The 24,403-nt window shown below is 35.7% G+C and overlaps 1 protein-coding gene across 3 annotated transcripts in view; it reads left to right on the top strand.

Annotated features, from left to right (window-relative positions):
• The window catches only part of LOC142987884 (uncharacterized), a 142,786-nt gene that overhangs the window by 63,815 nt on the left and 54,568 nt on the right, over positions 1 to 24,403 (top strand). Inside the window, exon 2 of one of the 3 annotated variants that reach the window (XM_076136832.1) lies at positions 3,843 to 3,977. The exons of 1 other annotated variant lie outside the window; for it this stretch is intronic. In XM_076136832.1, coding sequence (XP_075992947.1) covers positions 3,843 to 3,977 — 135 coding nt within the window. Of the gene's footprint in view, positions 1 to 3,842; positions 3,978 to 18,859; positions 18,884 to 24,403 lie in introns of those variants that run through there. One more of the 3 variants, XM_076136848.1, reaches the window with a different exon arrangement.

Here is a 24,403-nt window from a genome sequence, read left to right as displayed (position 1 = left end):
ACGTTAAAGATTTTTATAGATAAAAAGTAATTTGTCGGTACCAAAGAATTTTGTTCGGAAAGAGTAATAAAATCGATTTCAAAGTTAAATCTTTAAGTGTATGTAGCATATGTTGTAACTTTAAATTAATAGAGCCTCCGGGTGATCGCAAGCCCTAGCCCAATTACCAGGCTTTAGGATATAAGGGTTTTCAGGCCGGAAATTAGAACTATCTCCGGTGGCACAGTATTACTTGTCAGTTTTAATTTATCACTGGCCGTTGCCATTTGAGGATGTTATAGATTTACTATTATGGTTTCCTACTCTCAGATATTTTAAGTATTGCTATTTCTGTAAATTCAATCTCACAAGCGTTTTACACAGACGTTTGAAATTTTGAAAATGATTTTTATTTACTATAAAATACGGGAATTAACGCGGGCACGCATTTTACCTAAAAATGCCTAACGTTTCGGCGCAGATCACATGTAACGAGAGTTTAAAAGTTATAAATGATTTTGATCTTATTGTTCAAAATTCACCAGTAACAACGTTCCTTACAAACAAATCTGGCTATCTATAGCAGACTCAAGACAAAGGACTAGCATATTTTACTATTATTTCAAACGAGACGGGTGTTGCAACTGACTAACATATAATTTCTATGATGTATACTTTGGCACGACGGCGACATGCATTTGCTTAGACTACACAGACAATAGACAACATACCAACCGCTTTGTGTCAAAACATATGACTGAAAACCTTTTACTTACATATTGAAACTATAGATTGTGGTCTCACACAACAATATTGAATAGAAATATTAAAAAAAGTGCGCTTTATCGGTGAAATTTAGATAGATACACGTCGATATGAAGGCATGCAAATTTTCTATAATAAAATACAATTTAAAATAACGGAAATTGTCCATTTAATTGTAGAAAATCTTATGAATACATCAATTTTCTTGCTCAAAATGCAACATAGCAAGCTATTGTAAAAGTTCACAAGTATCGTATGAATTGCCGACAAAGCAATAGCCTTGCAATGCGCAACTGAGAATGAATAATCAACGTCCATTAATATGTATTTGAACATCAAACAACCAATATTATACAATCTTTAACATTCAAATTGCGTTATTTGTATTTACGATATCGGTATCCTTCGCATACACTTAATTCATGACAAATATATGTTTCCATATTCGTCTTTTAAGATCACAATGATATTTCTAGAAACGTATGTAAGGCGATGTAATAAATCAGTACGTTTTTGTGACTGTCGAAGTGTTACACATAAAAAAGCACTATAAAAAGTTAATGCACTACAGTTTATGTAATATAATAAGAGTGAGGCATGTGATTGGATTGACGTCAATACGCAATTACAGTACGGCTCAATCAAATAATCATTATATTTAAAGGATATTTGTTTTGCTTACATCACTGTGTAAAATTGCTTTGCTTTATTATAAGTAAACATGGCATTTTTCAAAAGATACGTTTTAAATTCTTATACATTTTGTACAAATACTTCAAAGTGACATTTGGAAATACGTGGGCTGCAAATTCACGTGTCAAGCAGTCTATATTGTTCACGTCGTTACGACACATATCGTGAACGATCTACATGTTTAGTGCTTACTTGATTCCTGAGTGTACAGAATATCAATGTCGTTAAGCTATTTACACGCGACCTCATTGGCACTGCAACCAGGAATAAACCTACACTTTTCAATATCACGCAATCACGAAAATGTAGAAGAGAATTGTGATGCAACTAGATGAAATGAGCGGAGAATTCTGGCTTCTTATCCAATCTTTACATATCTCTGACGAACGTTTTAGTTCTCAAAATTGTTTGCATTGTGAGTAAGCTCGCTAAGAATACTCATATTGCTCTCTGTTGCATATTCAAAGGCGCCAGTTTTCCGCAGATGTTAACAATAACAATTCGAGTATAATCCAAACTTCCGCCAAAGGTGACCTGAGGCCATGACGCTCGACCTTCGCATTTTATAGTCATGTAAAAATGACAATTTACGGAAATAAACGTACTTAATGCGAAGGTGGTTCAAGACAATTTCGTTATAACGCAAACACCACACTGAACGGAAATGCATAAATCGACCACTTTGCACAGGGAACACAAATAAATTTTAGTTTTAATTCGCTCATTTACAACGATTAAAATTGACGTCACTTTATTTTTTCCTTGCCGGAAGTATAAAAACACAAATATCAACTCTTCTTTTGACACCTGAGTAATAATGAAGTCTACAAAATAGTCTCGTTGTTGCCTTTGTGAAACAGCTTTTGTTAAATTTCCGATTAAAATCTCACTAGTACAAAGTACCTCTACTTATTTCAATGTACACGAAGGCTTACATTGAAATACTGATTGAGTTTAAGTCACGCCATTGATTAGCGTATTTCTTGTTTTTCTACCGCAATATGTGTTTTAAACTCTTTCAATGAATTTGATTGTATCGCATAATGAGAAGGTTACTTAATCGCAAACACCATCACGCGAGCCGAACATTATCGCATCCGTATAATTTGAGGCTATCCGCCGGCATCTAACTATTTATAACATTTTTTATTTTGAGTTTATTAAATTGTCTGTGACTCCTAAAACATAATTTTAGTCATTTCCTGTATTTTGATTGAAAAAAATTGTCGTTCATCAACCTCTCCATCATCGCAATTTTAGCCTAAACATTTGACGTCAACTGAGTTTGTTGCCAACTGTAACAGTAACACAGGGCTTTTCACTGAACTTAGCTCTATTTTTTGTATTAACACTTTAACCCATTATAGAAGATATAATGGAGGCGATGAGTTTTCGCTGCAAGTAATTTCAGCTCACATTAGTGTAACAAAGCGCAACCTTGACGATGGCGACGGCTCGGCTGCTTTGTCACAGCGACTGGGACTTACGCACTCGTCCCATTCATACTCGTGATGCGTCTGCGCGACATTATTCTTTACCGCTGACGTGAACGGCGCAGCTAATTGTCTGTTCTCGCCCACTTCTTAGCTTCGTGACTGATCCTTCGGCGATTTCCTCTTGACGCTTATCTTCCTCGACTCCATGATTGGCATCACAATCGTTATTACTATTATTCACTCTGACCACTATTAAGGCCCGGCTGATTTATTTCATTGTTGTATCGCTAACCGTCTAGACAACTCTTTGTTCTCCCGGCCTCAGTACTTTAATTAATTTCGATTGCAATAGATGGACACTGTCCAATTAATATTGCAGCCGATACATTTATTGTTATGTCTTGATGGATGGATCTTCATCTATGAATGAACTTTATTGTATATGATAACATTGTCATCGTCGACGGTGCATCTATAACAGATTGCGTGCGGAATGCTTGCTTGCCAATAAATACCTTTATTATGACTGACACTCCCGTTGCCTTGCCACTAACTAAACATCACTGCTTATGTATCTTCACCCCGCTGAGAATGCTCTGCTTCGCTCGGCTGTTTGTAGTCCTATAACAAATTATACAAACACGATAGAGTTACAGAGGCATCTTTAGTATATCTATAATGAAACTTGGCGGGATATCATCTATAGGGAATTTGATATAACAACGTTAGTTACTGAGATAATCATGAATAGAATAGTAACATTGTTAGAGATTATGAATCCTAGTATGAATATTAGCTTTGGCTTATCTGCTCCAAGGTTTCACTGAATGTTTCTAACCCTAGATTAGTATTGATGTTCTGTGTGTTTGCGTCGTGTAAGTAAAGTCGGAGGGAAGGTTGGAGCAGCTAGGTCTGTGTACTGTGGGCGTTGGACGCTAGGGCTCTGGTGACGTGGTCATGTGTCGGCAGCATCAGCGGGCTGGCGCTGGCGCTGGGCGGCAGCGGCGCAGGCAGCCCCGCGGCGACGGCTGACTCGCGGGACCAGACGACGACCTCATCTCGCGCGCCCTCCCCGCCGCCCTCCGAGAGGCAGCAACACTCCAGGTAGACGCGCTCCACGCTCGGAACGTTTGGCTTCTCTGGCTGTGCCTGTTTTTTGTTCAACATGGAATACTAGCGTTGACATTTCAATTTATACTATTCACTGATATTATATTATCATACAATAACAACAACAATGCTAGTGTTCCATTCGTAAAGGTGTTGGTTACATTTGTGTACTGTAATTATATGTGGGTCACGGTCATTGCAATTTTTTGTTGTACTGTTAGAACGCCATACAACGTTCCTGTGTGCATGCTTGCCTGCCTGAGTGTTTTTTTATTGGTGGTAGACAACTTTTTGTGCTGTTTGTTTTGTATTTCTCTGCTGTATGTTTGAATATTGTGTGTATGTTTTTACCCCATAGTTTTTGTATCCTGTTCGAAGGTTGATTATTTTTTCCTACAGCTGCGCATCTTAGTGAATAATACGCCAATTTATCATAATCTGCAAATGAAGCTGAGGATCGTTATTGCGCTGCCAATAGCTGAAATAAAGGAGTTTATAAATAATTCAAAAAGGAAATTAAGTTTAATGATCGCGCTAAACATTACAATGTCAAAGTCATACGTATCGCGTTTTCCTGTCAGCAACCGGTTGACGTCAGGCCTAAATAAAACTATGATGTTTGTTATTGGACGCTTTTGTACCTGCCGTCCTGTCCCACTCGGGTTTCAATAAGAACAGTTTATTAGCTACCAATGTTTGATTAATGAGGGTACAGATAATAACAACGCCATAACAAACGTAGCAATTGAAGCAGGTTTAAAAATAACCCAAAGTACTTCGCAAAAAATATGTTTATGAAAAACTAAATATACAAATGAGATACAAGAGTCTCTGACAGGTACGAAGGCTTGATAAGATCAAAATGAGTATGTTCGATACGTGTTTTGGGACTTTAAGACATTGACAAGAAAATTAATTTAAGTATTTCGGTGTTATACAAATCAATGATACAATCAAGAGAGACGTCAAAGCCAGGCACGCGTATACGAAAACTCCATGTTTTGAATATCAATAACTTGGTCGTTATCTCGACGTGAGATCTAGAAAAGTGTTAGAATCGCAGTCAACTATATTGCTTTTGTAGCTGTTTCATACTCAGTTTGCTTGTAGGGAAATATGATTTGAAATCTTAATTATAAAACAAGTGTTCCTATACACTTGTTCCGTATTCATTGTAGTCTAACGCAAAGACTTAGGAACTGTTACCAGTTTTTAAATATTTGTACAAACTTATTACATTACAAGGAACTATACCAGCAAAGAATTAAAAAATCTGCTAACTTGTACACAATTGTATGGTGTTACAGTTGGCAGGCGGTGGCTGGATATCTATAAGCAAGGCAAAATCAAAGAAAATGCTTTTATTCAGCTGCCGGCTGTGTGTGCGTAGGATTAAAGTTTGCATACTATGCTGCATGATTAGAAAGACACTTAGTCTTAATTAATTCAGGATAGTCTAATAGACTATTTTATTGTTAGGCATAACAATGTGTAGGAAAATTTCTATAATCTAGAATGTGTGTCGAATGATTTACGAGTGGTCATATGCGTTAACATAAAAAATTCTGACAACCAACAAAATGCACTAACAGTTTAGGAGTTTTAGGAAACAGAATTTACGTCTGAAATAATTAAAGGAAACATATATCAAAGCAGAAAGAAAGTTCCTTTTCGAAATATATGAACGCCCTAAGTGGTTTATGCAGATTTCTAAATTAAATAGGCTTTAAACTATTTCCCTGCTCGATAACGATCAGTTATAAATAAAATTTAATGATAAACTATCGTAAATCTAACCACTATATAATTATTACTAAATTAAATGTTGAGTAGGAAGTGTCAATTATTTCGTGTTGATTACCTTGTCTTAGGACTGTTCATGCCGCCCGAAGACCTCCAACTAGGACATGCGGTTAGTTCACCTCAAATCACTAAAGCAGACATATTTTAATTTAAGTTACTATCAGTAATATATTACCAAAAAAATAATATTTACGAATTGCCTTTATAGCTACATTCTACCACCCAAGAATAGTAAGCGTCACTCAAATAGTTCACTATTTACTAAAGCCATAATTTATCATATAAATCGATAAATTACTACACGATTTATTACTTTACATCGCGTGGGATATATAATAGTCATTGTCACATGATATCATCTACATGTGACAATTTACCGCTTGTCTGTTTGATTACAAATAAAAATCAATACACGAACTGCGACAGTCGATCGATAGTTGCTGTGTGTTTTTTGTTCGATAGCCTTGATCTTTGCAGTCTTATTGCAAATATTTAATGTATGTACGGTTACGATCTTGATTTGAAACGGTTTTTGAAGTTATTTCTGTTTGTTTGGATAATTGATTCGAGGGTCTCGCTTAATCTTCGCATAATTGACATATGAATGCTAAAATATTGGCAAACAATATCCTACTTAGTAGGTAGTATATTTATAGTAACCTACCTTTGTCAAGTTCAGTGTAGTAGACTGTAATACATTTTGTTTATAATTAGTAATTACTTAATTCTAAGTGCCCACTTTTTCAATTATTTATAAGCAACCCAAAGTAACGCGACTGGTAGTTATTCTCATTATAAGAAACGCTTAAAACGCTGGTTAAATAATAATTGGTTAATTGCTACGTTTTCCCGTCACAAAGTCCATAATGATAACATTCGACTCTGAACCAGGAAAATGCAATACTGCAACTGTTTACAACATGATTAGAATTACTATAACACTGACGTCCTTAGTGACAAATGATACTAGCAATTAGCCCCATGTAGACTGGATATTAACCATCATAAAGCTCAAAGAACATGGCAAAATGTACACAAAAAAACTTTAAATAAAATTACCATCCCCGGTATGAGCCGAAAACATACACGAGCATTTATAAACCTTCATGTCATTATCTCCTAACGACGTTGAATCATTACGATAAATGATCATGCATTCACATGCCCCATCCCAAAAACTATATGTGCTGATCATCTTGTAATTTCAACTTCATAATGCTGCCACGAAGCTTACGTCATGCTCTCAGAATAGTGCGCGGCTTTTCAGTGTGTAGTTATTGTAGATTTTTTGTGCCAGGTTATTGACTTGTACATTTAGATGTCATGGCAAGGGTACCCGTGGTCCGACGCTCACACCGCTGCGAACGTAAAACTTGCAAGCAACATTGTATCGACAGTGTCGTAAAATGATTTATGTAGTTCAATTAAGAAAGTCGTGACGTGTGGTTTGTTTTTCAGTTGAATTTAGGTGTTTACGGTTTCATACGAATACAATGTATTTTATGTTTTGGTCAAGATATGAATTGAAAGGTATAATGTTTACTTTGTGATAGTAAATCGTAGGACGTCTTTATTGTAACTAAATACTACGAGGAAAGAAGCTTGGTAGTTGTGATGATCTTAGTCACAGTCACATTAAAGTCTATCCGAAAATTTAACAAATAAATATAAATCATCAGTGTAAATAACATCTCTTATAATAACGTTCGTGATGATATAATGAACGGATAACACTTATTGCAAACGTTTTTTTTCCTAACCGTATTATTTGTCTTTATATTTTTAGCCAGCACCTTAACTTATTTGAAGTCCAAACACAAAAAACGCAAACTTTTTATAACTCTTCAGGTGTTAGATTAATAACTAACACGAATATAATGGTACTTAAACATCAAATCTCAAATCAAATATGGAGTTCATGACTCATTTGAAATAATAGAACATATAAATATTGCAGAAGCATGTCTGCTTTGAATATCGGCGTGGGTGTTATATATTTTATCACGTACGCAGTTTAGACCTTAAAACGAAGTTGTCAATGTAAACGAGCACTCAGATTTACATATTGATCTTGAATTAGCTAAATAATTTCTATTTTTAGACGCACTACTGTTCTTGTCAGATATAAATCTTGTTTAAACTCAATACAAATTGCATGCAACACAGCCGTTTACTTAATACTATTCGATTTAATAAATAATGCATCGAGCTTCATTTGAATATGCATACCCAATATCAATCACCGACCAAATCAATTTAATAAATTGATGTGTTCATACATATCAAAAGATCCTTCAGTCCCCATTTCGCAACATGAACGATGAATATTAAATTGATACTCTCATTCACTCACAGTATCGAGCCTTCGATTTAATTTGGTAAATAAAGTTGACGAGCATCTTCTCAATATATCCAGTATTCTTATTGAACAAATATATCTCCCGTATCCGACTTAAGTCTCGTGATTTGACAGTGAAAAGGTTCCCAAGTGCGCTATAAAGTACCCGCAAATGTGTACGTAATCGTTACCATAATTCACCAGTAATCTTCGGGTTGAATTCTCTCGCCGGAGCGTTTAAGCTCGTCGAGAAAAGTGAGCAATTATTGTGGTGTTAACTTGTACTCGAAGCGCGAGTTACACCACCTCGCGTTTGCACGTTACCGCAAAAAAGTGTTGTTTGGAACCCAAGTAGCTGTTCATAATGTTAGGGTTGAAAGGACTTCAAACAACTGTTGTTGCTCAAGCTAACGAGCGTGCGGTACTGGGGTGGAAAATAACATCTATTTCTGCACGATGTGGCTGCAGTCAGTTTACGGCTGAAATGATTGATGAAGCACAGGCATGTTGATCAAACAACTTTTATAACAAACACAGAATATTATGAACATTATTTTTTTGTGGCAGTCGAATTAGCCCGGTTTATATTTTCTCGAAAACAATGAACAAACAAAATCTGGAATACTTTATTTAAGCCGTAATACTTTATTAAGCAAGATAATAAAAACGGCATCGTAAAAATACGAAGTTTTACTGAACATTAAAGTGACATTCGCGTGTCAAAAGAGTATTTAATTGAATTGGGACGCAGTGGGACGCTGAAGGACTTCAGCTTGGTTATGAGTCAAAGGTTGGGAGGATATCGATAGAAATGGCATTTAAGAATCGTGTTAGAGTCACGTTATACGTAAGTGAAGCTTTTTCTAGTTCATGACAACGACATAGATATTATAGGTACCTGTTAGGTCCAAGAATAGGTGATGTGTAATTATTGAAAATATTGCCTGATTAAAAACGTGTTTATCGTACAACATTGCGCTGTAGACTAAATGGTTTAAACTTTACAACCAACATCCGTCAATCATGAACACTTAATAAGGAAATGCAGTAACCTGCCATTTTTAGAATAATCCAATCACAATGACAGCTTAAATACCTTACAAATGATTACAATAATGCAAGGATTGCTACATAACTGTGCCATGCATTATAAAAGAGCAATTAATAAAACATTACTACCATATGTGAATAAAATGCAGAAAAATAATAGCAGCACTTTTGCCTTATACATGTGGTCGATACACGTGCTCGGGAGCCGCATATCAATTAGAATTGCGTCACTATAAGGATAACTTTACGCTATGATGCAGTTTCCATGTGTTCTCGATCGTGCATTTTATAGTAGAGCACCCTGAATTCAGACTTGACAGAGAGGCAGACAGATATTGACTCCAGACTTTTAAGAAAAAACATTCATCATAATTATAATTTATAACATTTCACGAATATGTCAAAGATATGAATAGTAATAGTAAATATGTTAACAAGTAAATAAGGAATAGTCCTGAATTGCAAGATATAAATAGAGAAACTACAGTAACATATGTACGGGTTCCCATTGATATCCCCTACAGCTATTTACGCGCCCCACTTGCCACCCTGCTGGGGTTGAACCAATTAAATACCTGACCCAACATTTATATTGTGCGGTGTCGCAATACAGTCATTCTGCTGACATACAAAGGCTTTGACTAATAGTATGTACAATGTTTCATTGGTTTATTTTCATAAATTATATCGATTCCAATGAAACGTTTGCAAAACCTTCCAATATTGCTTATAAACGTTTAATTGCGATAGACTTTAACTTCGCGACTGCTGAATTGATGAGGCGTAAAAAGTAATTGAAAATTAACTGTTAATATCGTTATACTTTCCTTTTATACACTACAGTTATTTTCGTTTGTAAAAAATATGTTCTCATTGAAATACCTCGATAAGCCTTCAATAGTGCCGTTACGTAAACATTCCGAAATAGACGGAAATGGAGAATTTTCTATTTATATAAACGATTATTTCAATTACTTTTTGTCAATCAACGAGACATTGCGTGCACACATCCATCACTCGTGATGCCGTCAAACACCACTTTGCTTCGTCGCGATAACCATCGTTCCATTTTGAGTCTTAAGCCGCGTACTTAACATAAACATTCTATTACCAATAATTACAGACTTGTTTTAGTAATGGCCTAATTGCTACGCAACTGTTGTAATTTGCTGTCTTGTAACCCGTGAAGAGGCACTATGATGTGACCCGTTATAATCTACCTAGTAACTATCCACTAGAGAGTTCGATGGCCGACGAAAGCAGTGACCTCATGGATTCGCAATTCGCAATTCATCATTTCGAACAGGCTGTCTCTCCGACCATAGTAATTGTGCGATCTATGGCAGTATTACCTTTCCATTAAAGGAGGTTACAGCTTGGATAATTTTCTATTTATGAAGCAATATTGTGAGCGATTGTACCCAGCCTGGTCGTTAGAAGAATCGTGATGTATGACGGTTTGTGCAAGTCGTGGGTCCTAAGTAATTTTGATTCCTTTCGTCAACATCACAAATCAATGTATCGTGAATCTTCCATTTTCGTTACAATGTATTGTCTCGGGTCTTCGTGGAAATATTAGAAAATCATGTATGACTGAGCGTCAGTGAAAAATATTTACATATGACTTAGTTTCCAAATTCTATTAACTCACGTAGTAATCACATCAGGAGACAAATATTTGCACTGAAAATTGAAAGAGAAAGGTGACTCATTAGTCTCTATTCTCTGTAGAGTACCGGTTGCCCGTTGCAGTTCCTATTCTTGCCCTTAGCAACAACGCACTAACGTCATCTCATACGACATTGAAACCTATCCCGAGTGGTTGTAACCGCAGCCACGGGATGCGTCGGCGCACCCAGCCGTACAAGGACTCGATCTGACGTCACTCACAACAATAGTATTACGCACACAAAATCACATCTTTCACCTTAACTACAGGGGCGATATTGCCCTGTACGGTACCCACTTTTAAACCTTGAAATCCTTATACAGTGCGGTTTTACTTTGTTGCGTCGCATTACCGTCGCGATGATAGTACTTCGTCGTAGGATGATATACTGCCTATCGAAGTTTTATGCGCCATAAAACGAAATACCTTCAACGAATGGCTCAATTTTGCAACGCCATTTATGTTAAACGGAAACGTAACCCTAACCGCATTTCCTTATGCATAAATAACCACTGTTAACAATAAAATACCTACAATGTTACATTCCGAAATATGCCCATAAGTCTATATAAAGCAGTGACATCACTGTTTGCCAGAGATTGTCGTCAAACACGAATTACGTGGATCACATGTTATACAACTGATTTGCCAACAGATTAGCTTGTCACTTTTTTTGTTCTGACAGTACTTTCTATTCGTTACTTGAATACGAAAAATAATTTCATGGAATTGACAGTTACAGCTGCTTTACAAGAGCCGTATTTCAATATAAATCTATCTCGGATTGTTTACCTACGAAAATATCAGAAGAAAAGTTGGAGAAACTAATTAAGTGTCAAAAGGAATGACCACGGTTGACATCCAACACATTGTATCTATCTGGAGTTCGTAAATCATTGCTTGAATCTAATTTACAGTGATAGAACTAAAATAAGAGAATATCTAAATTGAAATTTTTAAATCACAGCATTTTCTGAGTAATTTAAAAAAGCGTGGAATTATAATTTTTAATTATACCCACCAATGACGCCATGAACTTTGCCCGTACACTCACTTTAACAGGTACTACCCAATTACTGAGTAATTTGATTGATATTAAAAAACCGTTTCCAATTTTCACATCATGCAATCTGACACATGAATAAATTGCATCTGTAACCACATCTGAATTCATTTTTGACTACCTATCTTATGATTAAACTTGAAACTTGACCCATATTGTCTGACGATTTCCGGTTCTCCGGGCAATCGGCCTTGATGTCCCCGACGCAAAGGCCGACCGAAGCGAAAGATATATTCGTACACATTCACTCGATTTCGTAAAGAGATATATCTAATTAATGAGTGTAGAAGGCAAAATTAATGCTTACATCATAGGAACTATGTAACCGCTTTTTCCTTAATTGAGTTTCTTTGATTGCTTGTTTACTTTCCTGTAAACACCACAATGTATAATTTATATAATCGTTACTTAATTACAGGCAAGGGTTAATCATTTCTGTTGTAGGAAATACTTATTATAATTCCTTCTCGTTGATGATGTGGTAATGTTTCTAGGAATTAGTAGCTGGTCTGCTAAATGAAACCATTGAAATATATTTATTCAAAAATTAAATTCCCACGCCCCGTATATAGCAAGGGAGAAAGAAGCATGCGTTTATTGCTTAATTATTCCTGTACCGCGTTCATGCGCATAAATAACCATTGAATATTCAATCATAGTTATTGATTAATCTGCTAGATTTTAAAGAAATTGAAATCGATATTTAGGAAAGTCGATAGTTCTTATATTTAGAAAACAATGACTGTGATTCGGACTTCTTGTGTGCATAAAATTTATATCAAATGCTAATTTATTCTCCAAATATAAATGATGGCTAATAAATTTAATGTTTATCTATCGACATCTGTATTCCCAATTGACCTTGCGTCATAGTACGTAACAGTGACACCGATACACAGGGCAACCCTCTTCTCAGATTCGATTATGCAAACGATAGAGTTGATAAAATGCTACTCACAGACGTTCTACTTATCAACATGATCAATTTATTTATCTGTTCCGTTTTACTTGCGTTTATTATGTCGAGATAGTAAAGAACTGACACTATCGGATTATACTATGACGTCAAGGAAAGGATATTTCGAAAGACACTTTCCCTTTCCTAGGCAGGAATATAGCTAATTGACTAGGTATAAACTACTTATATTCATCAATAATTTCATTTTGATATCTTTGAATATAATTTCTATTGAATTTAATCGAAAATGTAGCAACTCACCAAAACCATTGCTTGACTGATCAATTGTATTTCAATTCAAATACATACAATTTCAATGGTGCGTATGATTTAAATATTAAGTGAGTACCATCTTAGTCCCGTTACACACGAAATGGGGGCGTGACTTTGCCACCAGTGCCAAAGATTTGCGTCCTATTTGCCAAGTATTTGATGCGGTGTTTGCCTAACATTGGTACGTTCCATAATGCACCACGTATTTGTATTCCTACGGATCTATGATTTTCATAGCATTTAAATAACTTTCGGCTTATATCAGCATAAATTCTTTAAAAAACTGAAAGAACTCTTTCGTATTTTAAACTAATGTTGATATAATAAAATCATTACTTTTTCATTGTGTAAATTTAGCAATGTATTCTCATGACTATAACTCCAATTATAATATTTGCAATTCAAAACTAGTTTCTACGTAGCTAAGCTTTACAATACATAGTTCTTAATCCGTCCACGACCTCTATTTTTTATAAATATGACCTAAGCAAAACTGCAGCTGACTTCAAACAGATAAGTGGCGCGACGAGTAATTTATTTTGTGTTAATTTTGGCAAATTTGTAGCAATAACATATTGCGGAAAATTGCGAACGGGATTTTTTTTATGAGTAATTCAACTTGTTGCATACGTACCGAAATATATTCGTGTTTTCCCTCATTCGAATGAGCAACGACGACCGGTAGTGGACACGACAAGAAAAAAATACCATCTCATTCAAATATTTGCTAAGATCTACAAAAAGTTTTTGTATAAATATTATTCTGTAGTGAAATGTTGTTATAATTGTTGAAGATAGCAATGAATTGTGATGTTGTTTGTACGGCAGTGTTTTGTCTGTAAACTTTATCAGCTATCACTTGAACAGACTTCTACCTATTCTGCTTGTTTACTCAAGTCTGACTTATCTCTTGTTTACTAGCAACAAGTTGAAAGAAAACATATCATAGTTTGTAGGCCGAAAAACAAAGCACCTGAGATCTGACATAGTTCTAACATTCCTATATTGACACTAGTTTGATAAGTTATAACAATGAAAAGTAGTTGGTGTTGTCTATTAAGTATTTTCTTAGTTTGGTTTGAAATAAAAATTGTACGTTCTTATAAACGAATCAGTCTAATCTTTTTTACAGAAAGAACTAATTTTAAAAGATAAATAGATTTATTTAATGAATGTAATTTTCATTTAACGTCTGATATAAGTAGAAAATTAGTTTATAGGAGATTTCTAAAAACGAATTATAATCTTCTGGTACCGATACCTATAATTCATATGCATTGATACAAAGACTTTTTTTTTTACCATATATGGTTTTCTTGTATACTATGAGTACATCCACATGACGTGTACTTAGGTATTGTATATCTGACAGTCATCGTGGCTAAACGGAAATTCTTAGTAAGGAAAATTATCACGTCAAAGTCCACTCATCGGTTGACCAAAAAAACGTAGGTGCATGTGCAAACTTGGTAGTTAATACAGTAGCGTTGAATTGTATTTACCTATTTTATTATAGTGTTTCATGAATCAATAAAACAGAAGGCTTGTATGTTATGGATGGTATGGTAGGTATTAGTCTGACTCACATCACACACATTATATCCTTTCTTAAACTAAAACTACTCGTATGTCATACAAAATAATTATTCGAACACATGTATAAATATATTCGATTATAAAGGGCTACCATAGTGGGTCGGAAATGTCGCTTACCGATAACCCCCCGCCGGGTTTTGCCATGATATTTGATACGATTGTAAAATTTCCATTTATACATGGTACGTAACAATATGTTATTTATTTACTCCCTCGTGCCTTTTGATTATGTTCCCAGAACTACGTAAGAAACGGGACAAAATTAATATTACTTTAACAAACGTTCATTTGCTGTTTGGAAAAGTACGTATATGGGTAATTATGAGCTGAGTTCCTTTGAATTGAGATTGACAGCCCTGTACACGCGGCATTATTTAAACTGTTTCAATTAACCGTGTGCTAACATTGACCCGGCCCGCAAATAGATCGCACGCGCAACTCCACATGCGCGCGAGTTAATCTTATATAAATGCATTTTTACAATATGAAAACAGACCTTTGCCCCATAGCGTGACTTGATGGACAAGTACTATTATATTATTCAACGGAAAACCGTAATTATCATATATTTACAATCTAGAGTCAAATTAGCAGATAATCTATTAATGAATTGCCGTAATCGTGACTTCATATCTTCCAAACTTTTCCGTTGTTGACACAAACCTCAGCATGATTACTAAAGACCACATGTACACAACAAACACTCGGTCCTAAACACAAAGCCATCGATTTGACAATAACTGACGTACTTGAAGAGTTAACAAAATATCTTTGTAACGTTCAGAAATAGCAGACAACCGCAAACTACGCTAATAGAGAAGATGTATATTTAACAATCTATTCTTCTACCCACACGCTGTGACGCAAATCAAGTTTTTTTTCACATTACCGACCCATACATGGTACCATTGAATATCCATAAAAACTGTAGAGTATACAGGTTGAATTTTTAATGGTTTTGAACATAGTCTTTTTTGAATTATAGACAAACACATTGAAATAGTCGACTAGTTACTATTTAAATATTGATCGTAGGCATAATTTCTCGACTTCTGTCTTCTAAATAATAACAATTTATTCCATAGATATATTGTTTGTAAATACCAACTATTCAGGCACCAAATGACTCTACTAGTTCTGAGGAAATCTAAATGCAGAGCTGAACAAGTGGCAAACAAGGGGCTGCCAACAGTCAATAATATATTTGTTGCCATTGCATCGTCAGGTGCATTGTAACTTAGTAGAATAACTATTTTATGGTATTTTCAAACTGTTGCTATAATTTAAACACACCATAACTATAAACTTCAGCCTGTACATCAGACTAGAGTCCATTGACATGCTTATAGAAGCATCACTGGCGAATAAGCCGGTCTAATGCGGCCTGTCTTATGTCAAGATACATCATGTAGAATATTGAATAACGTCGTGTGTCTAGGCTGTAGTATGGCGCATAAGAAATGTTGTCTGTTACCGTTATCGTCTGTCAGTAGGTTTTATATCTGATGGACGGTGCCAGCGGAGTAACGGTGCTTCATGCATACAATGTGGCCTGAGTTGCCCAAGGGTGGTACGGTTAGGATTCGGTGAAGATGTTGGCGGGGATCCAACTACACCAAGTTTGGTAGCGCATGACATTTTGACACAGTATATTGAACTGATATGGAAGTAAGATTTACGTCGTTTGGATCATAATGCAATTTTATTATGTTTGAATAAAGCTAAATGTTAACGAATGTTTGGTAGACTTTGAACCTGAACACTATTTTACACGATCCTATCGCGTGTTCATAACTCAACACTAAAATCTTTTTAAACTTTTTGCTCTTCAGACACTTGCGATTTAAAAGCAAAAGATTTTAAAGTGTCACATGAGAAATGAAATAATGTTTTAACATTAAAATATTCGTTATTTATCCTCGCTGTGTTCCCGCTCTCCATACGACCTAAGATTCACGTTGTTCGAGGAGGGCGGGCGCCTGCGCACTATCCGGGAATAAAGTGACAATGATTGAGCGGTCGTGTTAGCCCGGTCTCCATTCCACGTGACGGCAAATATTCTCGCTCACCGTCATTTTAGCGATGAAACGCGAATATAATATTACATGGTCATATAAATAAACTGCCTAGAGAAAACTAGCTACTAATCCAACAGTACTTAGTTTATCTCGAATGGCCATCTGCAACGCTGTTGTGAATCTACAGAGCTGTTTTGTACTTTGAACGTATTTATGGCATGAAATATTATTTTTAGAAACGAGATCATAACCGTTCGTCTATATACAAAAAATAAAGACGTGGTTAGCTTTTATTCCGTGATAGTGGGAAGAACGAAATGTATTCAAGTTTTAAGCATCGTTATTGAAGACAATTTTATAAAGCCGTTGGTTGCTTCTGACGCCAACCTTTGAACCTTATTTGTATGTGCATTCGTTTACATAATCTTTTAACAAAAAAGATCAAGATTACATCGACGCAGCAATAATAACCATGATTTGTAAAAAAGAAATGAAAATCTAAAAAGCCGAAAATGATTTTCCAAAACTCCAAATGGTTCGGATTACGAGTGGTTCACGCTCCAAATACCGCGGTTAAAAGCCGCGCTCAATACACAATGATAGAATTGTAACAGCCACCGTTTAGGTACCTATAACTAATGGTTAAATACTTATAATGTACCTGTAATGTCTTACGTAACAACTCTTACTATAACGAGCTGCCATTGTTGTGATATCATAACACGGACGTTGATATTTAAAAGTAATGATATGTCTATTTAGGACAATTTGCGCGCGTATTGAACGCCACTTGATTTTCTTATAAAAATAATTTGCATGTCAATTGGGCAAGGCTTGTTTCATACAGGATATATAATGGTTATATAAAGAACAAAATGGTCGCTGATAAATCGTTATTTGTACGCAATATTTAAGAAACACTGTACCAATAACAATTTAACAGATATTAGACAAAATACCTCTGGGTTTTCCCTGTAATAATGTAGATACAAGATGTTTTCGTGAGAGAAATAACATAAAAGAGCAAAGCCAATGAAATAAAACATTCTAAATGGTATTTGAAATATATTGTATTAAAAAAATGGCATGTCGTAAATGTAGTCTATGTAACCGACTCCCAACAATATACTATTTGTCACTGTAAATTAATGGCACTCTTAAAGGCTGTACATAATAAAGATCACACTGCGTTGTCGTGGCTGTGCGGGCGCATGGTGTACAACGTGATTTATGCATTTCTAATCGCGCATGTGCCATGCCGCTCGCCACTTGTATAACAAACCATACCTTTGTCAATAATCGTAATGTTGCCATGCGACGGTCACGGAAATCTTTATGAAACATACGGTTAAATATAAACACTTGTATGCACTATGTTGCACAAGTACACAGCGAGGTTCAATGTCACTCGGTCGATATGTGCGAGATTTTGTAACGTTACACCTATCTGCTAGAGGTGCTAGAGTTCTTGCTCTGTTCAAGGTCTTATTTGCCTTTGTGGTGTGTTCATTTAGCTTTTGTTTGTTTGTAATAAGCTACCGGCTTTTATTTGTTTTATTACTTCTTTAGATTGTTATACCGAATAAGGCGTTGTTTTTCAGATTTGCATAAAAGGATACTAATCATTTCGAACAAAAAACAATAACTGTCGTGTCGAATTCGGCGAACGTATTATTTTCTCGTCAACAAACACATAAATCACGACATTATATCCAAATGAAACAAATCAGCACACATTACTTAGTGTCTGGCAGGTGGCCCGTGGACCGGCGATGTTTACACCGTGAATCAAACCCGATTGTCTCCACACTCCACGTGCTTTTATTGTATTTGTACAATTGTATACAGTCCTATGTTTACTATAATACAAATAACCTTGTTCCCTGAATTCGTTTCCATTGTTGTTTGTCGTAGGAAAATTCTAACGAATATATTAAGACATTTATATTTGCAGCTCGAATGACGCTAGTCGAATTAGAACGGTTCTATCTTGTCACACATATCAAAAGATGAAAGCTGCTTTAGAACTAAATCGGTATAATAGTCAACGGCAATTAGTAAAAATTTTGACACGACAAGTTTTAACATTTCATCTATTTCTGTTTCAGGTAAGGCAATGTCTTCTAAACGGGTGACATCTTTTTCCAAAAGAAGGTAAGTACGTCATCTGTGGTGATCAATCACAAGATGTCCACGGTAGCATACTCTCTCCGCAAGAAAAGTCGACCAGGCCGGCGTTCTACATTTGACAAAAGCTGCTAACAAATTGTTCATTGCGAATTAGCCCATCTTTGTCTTTAATCTTACCAACCTTTTTTACTTACAAACCTGCCATCAATATGAACGACAAACAGACGGTCATCCACCCCGACATTGGTTACTTAATGTCCAACGATTAGTCATACAGCTCAAAGTAAATGTTTGGTTAGTCGACGTATGGCGCGATCGTATGATTCGGCGGAAAACCACAACGTGCTAGTATTCCACACTCCAGTTAATATAATTAGTCATTGCACTTGTTACGTCATGATCTCGGTCAAATAGTGAGATGTGAGACTGAATCCGGAGCTGAGGTAATAGCAGTTTCAATGTGACGCCGGCGTCGATTTTGTCATCACTGAATCGTAATAATGACAACAATGAAAGGATAAAATGGTGTTAATTCTCATGACCATATCGAGAGAGATTGAGAGTTCAGCGTCTAGTCAGGTAGGAAGAAGCCCGTTAGAATATAACACGCCGAATCAACTCAGATCTGAAATAGATTGTTTACGCCACGTCCTGGCGCTACGCCAACGGTCACCTGAAGCCGTACAATAAGGTTTTGGCACATAATTAAATTTTTATCAACCAGTCTGGCGTTTGACTCATTTCTGACTGGCATTTTGTCTACAGTTTCTCAGGAACTGATTTTGATATATTGTATGTAATTAGCTTCCGTGGGTGTTTTTTTGTATGTGATTCGTATGTCATTATTCATTATACGTATCTGTAATCAACTTGCAGACGTTGTTTTTCTTCAGCAATGAATATTGATGTTGCCAACCAATTATTTTGATTTAGATAATGACTATAAAAAAATATTATTCAATTTGCACTATTATCAGCGGTTATTTTTACCAACACTTGTCTTCATTATAAACGAATTTTAGAGAATATCGCAGTTGTTTCATAATAATATACACACGATAATGTGAACGACACGCGACAATAGTCGATTGTGATGTTATCGGTGCGTTGCTTCATTACCGGAGCTATCTCGCTGCGGTCGATCTCCCGTCGCGATACTGCCATGACTCGATAACTATCTATCGTTTTATTGTCTACACACTCGTGCTTAGAATTTCCCTCTTGTACTCTGACGTCATTTAATTAGTTGAGGAGTGCTATAACAATTAACTTGGGCAAGCCCCAACCATTGTTTATCTTGAGCTTTCAATAAAGCACTTAAAGGCCGACAATGTCTTTAATTAGAACTCATTGAGATTCTATTACTCATCTAATCAAATAACAAGACTGTTGATATGTGAATTTAATATTTATTCCAGTAAAATCAGCGTACAATTTGTCGCTTGTTGAACTCGTAATCATTTATTTGTCGACACACCTATTAGACATACGCAATTAACAAATATATAGCTTTAAATGTAATCTAGGTCGTATTTAAATATACTTTGGCATAAAAACAATTTAGTGGTTCTGTCGTTATCTGCGGGTTGATGGAAGATAACCCCTGGATGGTAGCCGGGGCGTAAGTCTCCAATAGATCCGCGGTGTCAGCCATCTTTGTGTAACCAGTTATCAATGTTTATCTATGTCGTGTTTACATTTGCACGCTTGCTCCTTGATAACGGTAATGATGTACGAGATTAGCGTCAATTTTAAAATTATTAGTGTGAGAACATAAAATGTAATTATTATCGTAGAAGCGAAGTTCAAAGATACAATTACACCTTTTTTATGTACGTTACAAATATTGCTACTATTCTGCCCCCAACTAATTCCATTCGCATGTGTTTTGAACATGGTCAATTAATGTTATAATATATTGACCTTGAGCTTATGCTGCAACCGTGATATACATTACCCAACTTCTCAACTTCAGACATAGAAAGTCACGTCGAGTCACGCAAAAAACATATTGTGATCCAATAATCACATTGGTCGTAACAATATAATTTAACACGCGCAACAATCTTTTTTGTTATTTTATATTTGGCATCATTAATATTTCTGACACGGATTTCCGGACTATTCGTATTATCTACTTTAGTTTTGACACAAACTTAGAATACTTACAGGGCGATCAGAACAATCGCAGAACACGAGTGATAGATTTATTTAGATCTCTTAGTATTTCGGTTTCCCTAAAGACATGTTCAAATAAATTTCTGTAAGCCTCTTCATTTCACATATACCATCTGTCGAACATAATGCCAAGAGAAACCCAATATTTATTAAGCCCATTTACGTCATAGTGTATTTTAGTATTCAGTTAATCTTATAACATAAATATCTGTTTTAAAAGTCCTGCCGGTAGCGTGTTTTGAAACTGTTAGTTACGTAAAAGTTTTACTTGAAGTGTTTTAGACACGGTGTCGAGTGCAGCTTGTTATGAATTAAAAGTGCGCATTATGCAGTTGGCCTAGTTGGTCCAACAGTAATGGTTGGTAACTGATGCCGTTAGCTCTAGGTTCCGGGTCGTACATATGTCTAAACATAAGAAAAAAACTCACGTCTCTCTTGTTATCGCAGTAATATTACCACCACAGACTTAGTGTTCTACAAATCGACAGTATAATTGTACTAAACAAACCATTGATCAAATCCCACAATTAGTCACGACACTCCTAAAGCTGATTATAATAAATCCGCCAACAGCTAAGCTTACTATAATTTACTACAACGTTGCAGCGCGATTATCATTAAAGGTCACACAGAACAGGGTTTCTAGAAGCAGCCGTTGTCTCTCCGCCAAGATACAACGTCAAATCAATCTTATCAATGTCTCTAAAGCGCAAACCTAAGCGGATATGCTGAGAAACGGGTCTTAGGTCACCTAACAGCACGTGTCTCATTGACGTCAATCAACACACATCGCGATAGCTTTCTAACCACACACCTAGCCAGCCCTATTAAATACTTTGTTCGAAAGCCATATATTTATATCAAATTATGGCATGTTATTGCTATCAATCTTATGCACGTGCTTGTGAAAAATCAATATTTAGTAGCCCATCAACATGTTTATCAAGTACATCGCTAATGAGTGTGTCCCTCATCACTATCACAATATTCGGGCGTGTACCGATAACCTACATCTCGGCCACGAGTTGTTTACGCTATAGCACCTAATTGTCCAAATTCGTATTACGTCACTCGTTGCTGACTCGCTGCCCACATCTATTGTCCGCACAAATTCGTCGATCGACTCTCGATTAAGTATGTTATTTATTGCACAACTGATCGCTTGCCCAAATAGACATTTTGCAACTTGTTTTGATACATATCTATTATACTTAAAAGGATGTTGACATTTACTAGGCTATCTCGCAGATGGCGATGTTTCTGTTTGTAAGCCCTTAAGTTAAAACTAAACTGCTAACTATTCTGTTTACTTGTTTCTAAGTATAACACGCCATGATAATTGACGGTGCCCTTTTTCATTAGTTCTGTGTACTTCAGTATTATTATGTCATTTTGGTTGTTTGGCAACATTTCGTTTACTGTAATAATTCTTTGTGAAATCTTGGCAGATATGTTATCAGCGTTGATAATAAAATGGCCCAAATTTTGTAAGTGTTCCTCACATTCAGCGAATATTATGCAAAGTTTGCATAAGTAAGATAATGTCTGTTTACTTTAGTCCAGATTTCAGTTGATAGTGACTCACATACTGCGTTGCTTCTAAAAACTTAGCTGTTTATGTCGTTACCGCATTGCGTAACACAGTTACTGGCTTGTGATTTACGTGCTCTTGAGACAACTATGAGCTGGTGAAAACCTGGTATTCCAACCGGTCTCTTCCTACAACAAATTCTATGACCCGAATTCTTCGCGAATGTTTCGCATCATTTACGATGCTATTTAATTTGACAAATCTACGCAACTTGAACTGAAACATTTTTTTATACGCTATAAAAAATATTTCGCGCTCGCAGTTTATGTAAGTGCTCTCTAAAAGCCGGCCGCGTAGGCCGAGTGTCATTCTTATAAACCGGTTTCGATTTATTTTTGTGTATCGGAATCAACATTATAATTTGATGTTTATAAAATTTGTCTAACAACATTTGTACTTTCGCACACATTATATATTTTACGTTTTGTATTATAATTGTACCTAAATACACGGATCCGATTAAAGGTTTTAGAGCGTACTTAACCTACTTGAGCGTAAGTTTTATTGTAAGGCTTCAACACCTTTACTCCTACATCAATAATTCTTAACCAATACGTGGTTACTGCCCGTTTAGGTGCCGTTCGGTTCGTTATTATATTGAAGCTGCCTTATATAAGATTCTAACGATCTCTAGCGTGAAAACTACAGTAATATATTATTAATTCTTAGTACTGGAAAGTGGAAACTTGCAAATGCTTTTAACTTTCTGCAAGTGGCATTCCACTCCCTCGAGGCTCGGTTTCAGGTGATGTCATTGCTGTGATGTCACCATACGATCACGTCATACTTTGTTTTGGTTCGTTGCAAATGTTTTGGTGTCACTCAAGGGAACCATGTGGAGTGTGAAATGTCATCATCACCTAATTATAAAGTCATTCGATTGCGTTTTAATTAAATTCATGTGCTAGTTGTTTTTATTGTTCTTTTATTATAATATTTTATACAGCTTTACCCGAGTTGACTTTGAAATTAATTATGTTTTGCGCGGTGTGGTTTATAAATAATAATGATTTATGCATGTTACGTCTTATGATCCGAGCTAAGAAACCTTTTGATAATAATAAACCTCAAACCACAATTGTTCCTAACAATATATTTAACCTCGGCTTCTGTACGAAAATTTGCGTTGATCTTTGACACAAAACAATACATTGTATTGTCTTTATTTATAGAAATACCTTCAATATAAACAATAATAAACAATGTTAGCATCAATGCGGTAACTTAAGTTGCGAGATAAAATTAATTAAGTTAATTAAAAAGCATGCAAAGAACACGTTTATGAATTTGAATTAATAAAGATTCGAAAATTGCCAATCAGCTGGATTATGCGATAATTTGTGTTCAATAAACTATAAACCTTGTAACTTAAATTCCGAATGAAAAAAATCAGAACGCAGTGGTTCTCAAATCGCGAACACTTCCTACCCAACTGGTTTAAACATACGATACAGTAAAATCGTACCACTCGTAATAATTATTATAGTGAGTGACCTCATGAGTTCGATTTTGATACTACAACCATTGCAGAAACCGCAACCATCGGACCTCAGGCCACTCGCGTTGCATCATTACTGAATCACATATTGACACCGCTCCTTCGATGATCTCATCTACTAATATTTCCTTAATTTCTAGTATAATAATATGGAAATTTCATTCCACAAGTTTCTCAGGCAAATGTTTTCAAGTAGAAATTACTGCACGTTAGATAGTTATCATTACGACAGTAGGAAACTACAAAGATCTTGTG

The sequence above is a fragment of the Anticarsia gemmatalis genome, chromosome 1, assembly GCF_050436995.1.
Source record: "Anticarsia gemmatalis isolate Benzon Research Colony breed Stoneville strain chromosome 1, ilAntGemm2 primary, whole genome shotgun sequence".
Taxonomy (NCBI): domain Eukaryota; kingdom Metazoa; phylum Arthropoda; class Insecta; order Lepidoptera; family Erebidae; genus Anticarsia; species Anticarsia gemmatalis.
Note: the sequence above shows the minus strand (reverse complement) of the source record. Positions and strands in the feature narration are given on the sequence as shown.